The sequence below is a fragment of the Schistocerca serialis genome, chromosome 7, assembly GCF_023864345.2.
Source record: "Schistocerca serialis cubense isolate TAMUIC-IGC-003099 chromosome 7, iqSchSeri2.2, whole genome shotgun sequence".
In the NCBI taxonomy this organism is placed as follows: domain Eukaryota; kingdom Metazoa; phylum Arthropoda; class Insecta; order Orthoptera; family Acrididae; genus Schistocerca; species Schistocerca serialis.
Genome location: NC_064644.1, coordinates 433218147 through 433230308, shown reverse-complemented (window position 1 = coordinate 433230308; position 12162 = coordinate 433218147). Strand labels below are relative to the sequence as shown.

The 12162-nt window shown below is 41.5% G+C and overlaps 1 protein-coding gene across 2 annotated transcripts in view; it reads left to right on the top strand.

Moving 5' to 3' along the window:
* LOC126412144 (exosome complex component RRP43-like) overlaps positions 1-12162 on the top strand; it is a 153375-nt gene that overhangs the window by 83570 nt on the left and 57643 nt on the right. For both annotated transcript variants that reach the window (XM_050081600.1, XM_050081601.1), the window contains exon 4: positions 5525-5819. In XM_050081600.1, the coding sequence (XP_049937557.1) occupies positions 5525-5819 (295 nt within the window). The remainder of the gene's footprint in view (positions 1-5524; positions 5820-12162) is intronic.

Genomic DNA, 12162 nt, shown 5'->3' with positions numbered 1-12162 from the left:
TGAAACTGGAACGCTTACCATATCCACCTTGCTGACTTGTGACATTTGACCTCAAAGCACAAAAATTTGTAGCACTCCAAGATAAAATTTTGATGATATTTATCACAATTTTAATGTGCTGATTTGTGGAGTTCTTTCAATATGTCTTTTTTTGCCATTTTGAACATAAATAGGATTTTTTATTCAGTAGACTTGGTACATAGGCCTGAGTTGGAGGAAAACATTTCTAAGAATGTACATTTGGAGCACAGCATTTTATGGTAGTGAATCATGGACTACAAAAATCCAGAAAAGAAGAGAATCAAAGTGTTTGAAATATGGTGCTACTGAAGAATGCTGAAAATTAGATGCATTGATGAGGTAAGGAATGAGGAGGTTCTCTGCAGATTCTGTGAAGAAAGGAACATATGAAAAACAGTGACAAGAAGAAGGTACAGAATGATAAAACATATGTTAAAACATCTGGGAATAACTTCCATGGTACTAGAGGCAGCTGTATACTATTAGAACTGAGAGGAAGACAGATTGGAATACAGCCAACAAATAATTGAGGTTGTAGAAGAACTACTATGAGATGAAGAGGTTGGCACAGGAGAGGAATTCGTGGTAGGTTGCAGCAAGTCAGTCAGAAGACTGATGACTTGAATAAAAGAATGGTATTTTGGTACACTACTTGTCCATTGCTCAGACTGATTTCAAACTTGGAAAGAATTATCTTGAAGACGGAAGTTTTTCCAAGTACCTAGCAACATCCAGTACAGAAGGAAAAAAACTTTCTTATTCAGAAGATGATTGAAGAGGATAACTGGTGCACCATTCAACAAATTAAGTGGACTCTAAATGTTGCATCATCAATTTGCTCTTTGACCTCACAAGAGGACCGTCATATCAGAAAGTCAAAGCCAGGAACAGAGGGCTTAGTGTTTCAACCAGCAGATGTTCGATATATTTAATTCCAGCCAGTATTGATATACAATATGATTATGGACAATGTAGGAAAAGACAGATTGCTATACTGTAAAGAGGACACATTAAGTTGCAGACAGCTGCACTTAAGACACTTACATAAAGCTTTCGGCCACAGCCTTCATCAACATCAGTATATATATATACATATATCTCTGCCTACGTAGATCAACACCTTCAACCCATTACATGCAGTCTCCCATCCTTCATCAAAGACACCAACCACTTTCTCGAACACCTGGAATCCTTACCCAATCTGTTACCCCCAGAAACCATCCTTGTAAACCATTGATGCCACTTCTGTGTACACAAATATCCCGCACGTCCAGGGCCTCGTTGCGATGGAGCACTTCCTTTCACGCCGATCACCTGCCACCCTACCTAAAACCTCTTTCCTCATTACCTTAGCCAGCTTCATGCTGACCCACAACTTCTTCACTTTTGAAGGCCAGACATACGAACAATTAAAGGGAACAGCCATGGGTACCAAGATGGCCCCCTCGTACGCCAATCTATTCATGGGTCGCTTAGAGGAAGCCTTCTTGGTTACCCAGGCCTGCCAACCCAAAGTTTGGTACAGATTTATTGATTGCATCTTCATGATCTGGACTCACAGTGAAGAAGAACTCCAGAATTTCCTCTCCAACCTCAACTCCTTTGGTTCCATCAGATTCACCTGGTCCTACTCCAATTCCCATGCCACTTTCCTCGACATTGACCTCCATCTGTCCAATGGCCAGCTTCACACATCCGTCCACATCAGACTCACCAACAAGCAACAGTACCTCCATTATGACAGCTTCCACCCATTCCATGTCAAACGGTCCCTTCCCTACAGCCTAGGTCTTCGTGGAAACAAATCTGCTCCAGTCCAGAATCCCTGAACCATTACACCAACAACTTGAAAAGAGCTTTCGCATCCCGCAACTACCCTCCCGACCTGGTACAGAAGCAAATAACCAGAGCCACTTCCTCATCCCCTCAAACCCAGAACCTCCTACAGAAGAACCCCAAAAGTGCCCCACTTGTGACAGGATACTTTCCGGGACTGGATCAGACTCTGAATGTGGCTCTCCAGCAGGGATATGACTTCCTCAAATCCTGCCCTGAAATGAGATCCATCCTTCATGAAATCCTCCCCACTCCACCAAGAGTGTCTTTCCGCCGTCCACCTAACCTTCGTAACCTCTTAGTTCATCCCCATGAAATCCCCAAACCACCTTCCCTGCTCTGTGGCTCCTACCCTTGTAACCGCCCCCGGTTTAAAACCTGTCCCATGCACCCTCCCACCACCACCTACTCCAGTCCTGTAAACCCGGAAGGTGTACACGATCAAAGGCAGAGCCACGTGTGAAAGCACCCACGTGATTTACCAACTGACCTGCCTACACTGTGAAGCCTTCTATGTGGGAATGACCAGCAACAAACTTTCCATTCGCATGAACGGACACAGGCAGACAGTGTTTGTTGGTAATGAGGATCATCCTGTGGCTAAACATGCCTTGGTGCACGGCCAGCACATCTTGGCACAGTGCTACACCGTCCGGGTTATCTGGATACTTCCCACTGACACCAACCTATCAGAACTCCGGAGATGGGAACTTGCCCTTCAATATATCATCTCTTCCCGTTACCCACCAGGCCTCAACCTCCGCTAATTTCAAGTTGCCGCCCCTCGTACATCACTTGTCACTCAACAACATCTTTTCCTCTGTACTTCCGCCTCGACTGACATCTCTGCCCAAACTCTTTGCCTTTACATATGTCTGCTTGTGTCTGTATATGTCCATATGGATGTGTGTGTGTGTGTGTGTGTATACCTGTCCCTTTTTCCCCCTAAGGTAAGTCGTCTTTCTGCTCCTGGGATTGGAATGACTCCTTACCCTCTCCCTTAAAACCCACATCCTTTCGTCTATCCCTCTCCTTCCCTCTTTCCTGCTGAAGTAACCGTGGGTTGTGAAAGCTTGAAATTTGTGTGTGTGTTTGTGTGTTTTTTATTGTGTCTATCTACCATCACTTTCTCACTTGGTAAGTCACAGCATTTATACAGATGGGGAGAGAGAGGAATGCTGTCTGATGGGGTGTACAGGGACTAGAATGCCAACAGATGCAGTGTCAGGAGGTTGTGGGACAGAGAGATGGGGGGAAAAGGAGCAAAAACACGAGAGGAGCAGGGAAGATGGGCAGATGGATTGGCAGAGGGCTGCACAGATAAACAGGGTGGGGGATAATAATGGGGAGGAGATGATAGGGCAGGGTGGGTGGAGACTGTTGGGCAGAGGGTGTGGGGACAGTATTTTGCCCTGGCTTCAATCTCATCTCCCACCCTATTTATTTGCAGCCCCCTGCCGACACATCAGCCCATTTTTCCCCGCTCCTCTCCGTTTTTGTTCCTTTTTCCCCACCTTACTGTCCCACAATCTCCTGACAATGCGCATGTTGCCATTCACTCCACCAGAGAGCATTTGTCTCTCTCCCCACCAATACACTACTATCCCTTCCCCTTACCCACCATCTTCAGAGTGCTGCTTGCATCCCACATGATAGTTGCATTCTGGCCCAAGATGCTGGAGTTGGCAGTTGCATGTGCATGAGCTGTGCTTTCCTGCGTGTGTGAATGGCATTTGTGTCTCTTTACTAATGAAGGCTGTGGGCGAAAGATCTATCTAAGTGTCTCTTTAATTGTGCATGTCTGCAACTTAACCTGTCTTCTTTACAGTAAGTAGCAATCTGTCTTTTCCTACATTGTTGATATTCCTACCTGGAGCTTTCAATATGACAATGGGGTAAACTGTTCAGTTATGGTAGGCAAAATTACAGTTGTGCACTTGGTGTTTCTCGATGATGCTCATTAAACAGAAGTGAAGAAAGTCATGGCTGAATCAAATGGAATGGAGTGCAGTTTTTTTGGTGCTTGCAGGAATGTCACCATAATACCCAAAGAAGGAAATAGGTACACTTTCATCGAGCTGGTGTAGTAGTGGTAAATATGCTGTACAGCATTTTCAGTATCCAAATAAATACTTTCCTGAGTTTCATCTGCTCATTTCAGAAACATTCACCGTGTGCTTTTTAAACATTGTTTAGCAATTTTTTTGTGCATATAATTATTTTTTAAACTTAAAAATAACAAATTATTTTTTTCCCATAACATTCCAATAATGATAATTCTAGAATGGCAACCCTGCACCTGAAGTTTATGTGCTGTACATCAAAACACACAACAGACCAGAGACTTTATTAACTTTTGGGCTACCACTGTGTGTTTTAGTTTTAAACACTTACGAACACTGCCCCCTGCCTACAATGACACTCAAAGCATCATTGCAACTGAGTGTCATTCAGACTGTAGACAGGTGTGTATTAAGTGTTTGTGTGTGCTTAAACTAGAAATGGAGTGGTAGCTCAAAAGTCAAGTAAAGCCTCTGCACTGGTCTGTGTTTTTATTTACAGTGAATCAAATACGGGTGTGTGGTTGACTTCCCAGAGCATTCCTCTGGCCTCCTGTCTCCTGTTCTATCAGTGTCTTCTTGTTTTCTACTTTTGACATTTGACATTGTGCGTAGTCCATTCATAATATCTCCGTCATAATAATAGTTCTAATTTTAAATCATTGATTATGAAACTTGAATTATTATTATTATTATCATCATAATCATACTTCGCCTCTCTCTCTCTCTCTCGATCTCCTCATTGCAATTGAATACTCATGTCCTACCTATTGTTGACTGAGTCAGGATGTGCAGTGACAAGATGCTGGACTCATATTCAGGAAAATTGCAGTTGATATCCCTATGCAGCCATCCTGATTTAGTTAGTGGCTCCATCTCTAATTATGCCAATGGGGCAGTGACCCCAAACCTCATTTTATTCATTCCTTTCTCATGATATTTTCACATGCCTATGCCCTATTACATTTACTGTGGTTACTTTTGTACTACCAGCTACATTAGCCAGATTGTGCAGAATACTTGTTATCTTTTGTTTAATAAGTGTGAAGGCTTCACTTTTGGTTATCTTTTGCTCATTGAGAGAGGACACTCAGAGTCATTGACTCTGCTGACTGGACTATGGTGGAAGCTCAATATGTCTTTCCATTTCCCAACTATGAGGAAAAAGAAGTTACAATTCAGAATTCCAAATCGTGTTAGTTATAGCATTATATTATTTATAATTTTTGACTTTGTTCAATGCGATGTATGTTTTCTAAATTAAAAAGACTTTTTTAATTCTGTAAGTTTTGGTCTTACATTTTTGTATAAATCTCTGTGCTTATTGTTTTGAATGTGTGGTTAGGATAGATATCATTTGTTTATAGAAGACTATAATAGTAGCAAATTATGTTATTTTGAAAAGATGTAGAATATAACGTTTCATGTTGAAATTGTAGTGCATTTATCACTTCTTGAGCCCCCTGTAACTAGCATATTCAGGTATAGGACTTTAAATATGTTTACCATGAGTAGTTAAGCTGATTTTGTAAGTGAAATCACTCTAATAATTAGTGAGAGAAAAATAGTAGTAGTAATACACACTATTTAATTATTTATGTTTCTAGGAACTGGTAGCACCAAAGACGGAAGAACCTGAGAGCGGTTTCATTGTACCAAATGTAACACTCCCACCTCTGTGCTCCCCAAAATTTCGCCCAGGACCACCAAGTGCACTTGCACAGACTCTGACACACCTTGTTGCAAGTATTGTGATGAACTCACAGTGTCTCAAGCTACAGGATCTCTGCATTGCTCCAGAACATCTAGTCTGGGTATTACATTGTGATATGGTATGTCTTGATCATGATGGAGCGTTACTGGACGCTTGTCTTACAGCACTACTTGCTGCCCTAAAAACAAGTGAGTACACATGTAACTAGGGTAGTTAGATAGATGTTTTACTTAATTGGTTTTGTTGCCAATGAATGATAGCTTTGTTGGTCACACAGTTTGCTTCAAATATACTCAAGCATGCTTCACATAATAGTCTTTTGTTTCCTTGACCTTACTGCTTCACAAATGACGATATAAATGTGATACTGAAAAAAAATGACACCTAACACTAACAGAGACACACAACTACCAGAACAATTTAATGATGAATCTTGTATTAGAAGCTTTGGGTGGTTTGGAGAATGGCAGACTGAACACATACATTGAGGCAAAATATCAGTTTGGATGTGTTTACAACAAAATATTGTTTGAAGTCTAATTTTATGCACCCTATTAGTCTGGTGTAATATTTAGTTAATATGTTTATAGAAGAATGGTCTGTATTTGCAGTAGCAATTGTGTATAGGTGCTGTGCTGTACAGTACAGTAATGTCTCCACAGTTTTGTCACACAGCAGCCATGTTTATAATCCATGATGAAAACTGTTTCCCTCTTTTTTAAGATATTTTTAGTGCAATAAATATAGGCTGGAAATTAGCATTACATGCTGGAAACATTTTGTTTATGAAACCAGTCTATGAATTATTGCTTGAGTGGTAATTATTGTTCCTGTTGAAAAATTTCTTGCATGGGGTTACCAGATTGATTGCATGGATCTTAATCAGTTAAATCTAGCAAGGTAGCACAGTAATTAAGATACTGGTATTGTATTATTTGGAAGGGCAGCATTTGAATGACCCATCCAACAGTCCAGACTTATGTTTTGATTATTTCCCTAAACCACTTAAGCCAAATGCCACAAAAATTTCTTTGAATGGGCATGGCCAGTTTCTGTGTTCAGTCTGAGCCTGTGCCCAGCACTAGTGATGTTTTGTTGACGTGATACTAAACCCAAATCTTCCTGCCTTCCTTTGTCAGATAAGGTCAGTAGAATGTAAAACTAATTGAAAAAGTAGCAATAACTAACCTGTACAACTGTGAATTTCCATAGCCATTTAAAAATGATGTCTTTGTTCCGATATGTACCAGTAGACAGTGTTGGAAATGTGAAGATTTGTCAATACTGTCATTTGCTGCTGTGTAAAACACACAGATCATTAATTTCATCACCTCTGGCTATCATAGTTTTCTTATATTCATGATTTCTTTTTCCATGTTCTAGTGCGACTCAAGCCCCTGAGAAAACAAATCATCCTGGATTTAAATAATTTATGTGTAAATCACCACTCAGTAACTCATAATCCACTTGTTCTTTGGGGAAAGTGCCTTCAATTTTATTATGAGCCATTTGCTTGGTCAAGACCAAACGGAGCAATCACATATTGCATGTTGTGGAAAAATTTGTTTGCTGGGAAAATTGCCCCATCAACAAACATCATGAAATTGTGGGGATTCAGTGGAATGATAAGATGCGTTAATTGTATAGGGAGTGTTCTGTTTAGGTGTTGAGTGGTTGTAGTAGCAAGCTACTGCATTTCACCACAATACAAGGGTAAGGTCAGGTGTACTTTTGTGGGTCAACAGAGAAACATGTTTCTTTATTTTATCTTTGCAATTGTTTATGACAATGTCCATTACAAGACAAAGAAATTAATCCTGACTTCATAAGCCTGCTTCAGTATAAGTTCCACAAGTCTCAGGCTTTTCCTATGTATTCTTTTCAACATAATTTATTTTTGGCTCACTGCATTATTTCACATCACCATTGAGCATTTCAAAGTGATTTCAGATTATGAACTCTGCATTTTTGGGAGACACTGTTTTGAAATGCCTATTAGGCTGATTTTTGTTGGTACATAAGGGGCCTTGGTGGAAGTCTGATTTTCCTTGAATTTTCTGGATATACAATCATCAGTCATCTTTTAAAGACTAAGTCTTCTGCTGGATGCTGTAATTCAGCATACAATTTGAATCACAAAATCCAGGTGATTCTTCTGTGGTCTTCCTCTCCGTTTCTTCCCTAAAACCTTCTCCAGTGTGGTGGCCAAGAATTCATTGCAAAGTATTGTGTGCCCAATGAATTTTGTTTTCCTCTTTTTTTAAACAAAATCAAAATAAAAAAGTAGAAGGCATTTTGAATACCATGTATCCCACGGCCTTTGTATTCTGAAGTGTACAAGAGAAATGAAGTCTCTGCAGCCCATAAGTAAGAAGAGAAAAGGCACCATTCATCAAAATTGATTAGCAGGAGAGAGAAATATGACATATTAGCAGAGCAGGGTCAAAATTGTTCAGGAAACACTGTATCTGTCAATGAAGACTTCGGAGATAAATGTGAATCCATAAATAAAGATCAGTTAATAATGAAATTCCAATTGATGTTTTCCTCTGGCATATATCACAATGTAATAAGGAAATTTTGGACAGACTGTAAATAATTTAGGAGTAAAGGAGGCCACACACTGAATAGCAGATGGGTTGAGTCATCGACACAGGTACACACAAAAGAGGATGAAAACTCTGCCAGCTTTCGGAAGAAATCTTTGACAAGTACACAAAAGTTAGGAAGTTTCCATTCTCTTTTATGTATGCCTGTTGACGACTCAACCTTCTGCTATTCATTGAGTGTTGACTTTTACACACAAATTATGTACAACCAGGAGGATTTCTTTTGTCAGGGTTTTGAGCTACACTACAACACGGAAAAAATCATGAATATAAGAAAACTATTCTAGCCATAGATGATGAAATTAATGATTTGTTTGTTTTAAATAGCAGCAAATAACAGTACTGAAAAACCTTCACATTTCCAAGACAGTCTGCCAGTACATTTGGGAACAAGGACCTTGTTTTGAGTGTGAGCATGAAGGTGCAAATGCTTTCCATGCAGTCTTTAATAGTGGCATCCATCAGCTGCCTCTGGAAAGAATGCCAGAAGACCAATTCCATGCCATGAAACAATTTCTTATTCATGTGTGAATCCATGATTACCCACTGTCAAGCTATTTTCATTATGAATATTCTCATTATGAATATAACATCAGCTAACATGGCCTTGCTGTGATGGTACTGCGAACAGCCAAAAGCAAGGGGCAAGAGAAGCATTTCTGAAGGAAATAAATTTGTTAACACTGAATATGAATTTAAGCATTAACAGGGTGGATATACCTCGAGTCAACCGGGAAAAATGTGGGAATTTTTTCATCTGAAAGAAAAAAAAAAAACCACAGGAATTTTTCATTGTTTTAGTTTGCAGTTAAATTTTTGTAATTATGACTGGTGAGAAATGAAGATCTAACAAAGAATTTTACTTTGGCATCACTAATGCAGAATAATACTGTAGCAATAAAACAGAAATGAGAAACTAATATGAAAATAAAACTTTAATTGCAAATAAAATGTGCTATTTACAACAACAAAACACAATGCATACACAAGAATTTTCTGACAGCAAAATGGTTGTAGGACAAAGACTATTCAATACACTATGTGATCAGAAGTATCCGGACACCTGGCTGAAAATGGCTTAAAAGTTCGTGGCACCCTTCATTGGTAATGCTGGAATTCAATATGGTGTTGACCCACCCTTAGCCTTGATCACAGCTTCCAGTCTCACAGGCATATGTTCAATCAGGTGCTGTAAGGTTTCTTGGGGAATGGCACCCCATTCTTCAAAGAGTACTACACTGAGGAGAGATATAGATGTCGCCAGTGAGGCCTGGCACTAAGTCGGTGTTCCAAAACATCCCAGATGTGCTCTATAGGATTGAGGTCAGGACTCTGTGCAGGCCAGTCAATTACAGGCATGTTATTGTCATGTAACCACTCCACCACAGGCCATGCATTATGAACAGGTACTCGATCGTGTTGAAAGATGCAATCGCCATCCCCAAATTGCTCTCCAACAGTGGGAAGCAAGAAAGTGCTTAAAACGTCAGTGTAGCCCTGTGCTATGATAGTGCCACACAAAGCAACAAGGGGTCCAAGCCCCCTCCATAATAAAGTCGACAACACTATAACACCACCGCCTCCGAATTTTACTGTTGTCACTACACGCGCTGGCAGATGACGTTCACCAGGCATTCGCCGTACCCACACCCTGCCTTCGCATCGCCACATTGTGTACCATGATTCGTCACTCCACACAACGTTTTTCCACTATTCAATCGTCCAATGTTTATGCTCCTTGCACCAAGCGAGGCTGCATTTGGCATTTACCATCGTGATGTGTGGCTTATGAGCAGCCGCTCGACCACGAAATCTGAGTTTTCTCACCTCCTGCCCAACTGTCATAGTACCTGGAGTGGATCCTGATGCAGTTTGGAATTCTTGTGTGGTGGTCTGGATAGATGTCTGCCTATCACACATTGTGACCCGCTTCAACTGTATGCGGTCTTTGTCCGTCAACAGACGAGGTTGGCCTGTACGCTTTTGTGCCGTCGGCCTGTACGCTTTTGTGCTGTGTGCCCCTTCACATTTCCATTTCACTGTCACAGCAGAACCAGTGGACCAAGGAACGTTTGGGAGTGTGGAAATCTTGCGTACAGACATATGACACAAGTGACACCCAATCACCTGACCACGTTCGAAGTCTGTGAGTTCCGCGGAAGCACCCCATTCTGCCCTCTCACAATGTCTAATGACTACTGAGGTCGCTGATGTTGAGTACCTGGGAGTGGGTGGCAGCACATTGCACCTAATATGAAAAACGTATGCCACCACAAAACCACTCCTTTTAATACATTTACACGCAGTTTTTTCGAAATTTTCCCGAATTTCTCCACCCTTTAACGTGTTTTGGCGGCAACACAACCACCTAACCTTTGTTTACATTGTTGTCTACCAACCCAAGTTCACCACAGGATCAACATAGTCCAGCTTTAACCAACACTTTTCGTCTTTTTTCACACCAGATCTCCAGTTGTTTTCTAGTTCACCTTTATCTCTCCCCATATATTTTTATTTTCATTTTCATTTCAGCCTCATGTTACACTTTCCACCTTCTAATACCATGTCACCCTCACAACACCCCCACAACGACCCCATTAAGTTTTATTTACATTCCCTCCGCAAACATGCCTTCACCCTAGCCACATTACACTCCCATATTTTATTTTCTCAAGCTTGTCTGACATTTGGCATTACCCCCAAAGGCCTCACACTTTAAGTTCCCATCTCTGGCTGTAACCCATCTTTCAATCAGTCCCTATACCAGTTCCAAACTGAACAATCCATTGCCCTCACCCACCTAATCCTTCACCTACACATCAACTCCTATCCTTAATAAAAGTCCTCAATCTTTCCTCTCCCACATCCACACCAGCTGTTCAGAGCATCCTCCTACAAGCCAACCGCAAATTAGAACAGCATGCCACCCTCCACCTCAAAAAACTATCCAATCTCCTGGTTTCCCACCTCTGGAAAGGCAACTCACTCGCCCTTCACAACCTTTCCAGCAAACCTCAACCTCCTCTCATTGCACACAGACCCAGTCTCTCCCATATACTCAATCTCCCACTTCCAGCTCCACTCCCCCCAAAACCTCAAAATTCCAATCAACACAATCTGGAACCACAACACCCTAATTCAGTAGTTAACCTTTCCTCCAAACCTCTCTCCCAATCCGAAACCTCTGACCTATCCAAAGGCCTCACCTTCAGCCCCACTCCGAGATTCAACCAAACAGCCCTCGTCAAAGATGTACTGTCCTATACTCGTACTCTCTGCTGGAAATATCACTTTGCCACGAAGAAAAATGATCCTAATCCTACTCCTAATGATCCAACTCCCCAAGACACTATCCAAATTAAACCCTGCCTGGAACAGTTCCGTCCTCCGTCACAGTGGGACCCACCTTCTCTTCCTCAAAATCACCCTCTCCAAACCTTCCAGGAATTTCTGACTTCCAGCCTTGCCTCTCAATCCTTCTTAAAAAACCTTAATCCTACTCCCAACATCACCACTGCTGAAGCCCAGGCTATCCGTGATCTGAAGGCTGACCGATCCATCGTCATTCTTCCGGCGGACAAGGGTTCCACGACCGTAATACTTGATCGTCGGGAGTATGTGGCTGAGGGACTGCGTCAGCTTTCAGACAACACTACATACAAAGTTTGCCAAGGTAATCCCATTCCTGATGTCCAGGTGGAGCTTCAAGGAATCCTCAGAACCTTAGGCCCCCTACAAAACCTTTCACCTGACTCCATCAACCTCCTGACCCCACCGACACCCCGCACCCCTACCTTCTACCTTCTTCCTTCTTCCTAAAATTCACAAACCCAATCATCCCGGCCGCCCCATTGTAGCTGGTTGCCAAACCCCCACAGAACATATCTCTGCCTACGTAGATCAACACCTTCAACCCATTACA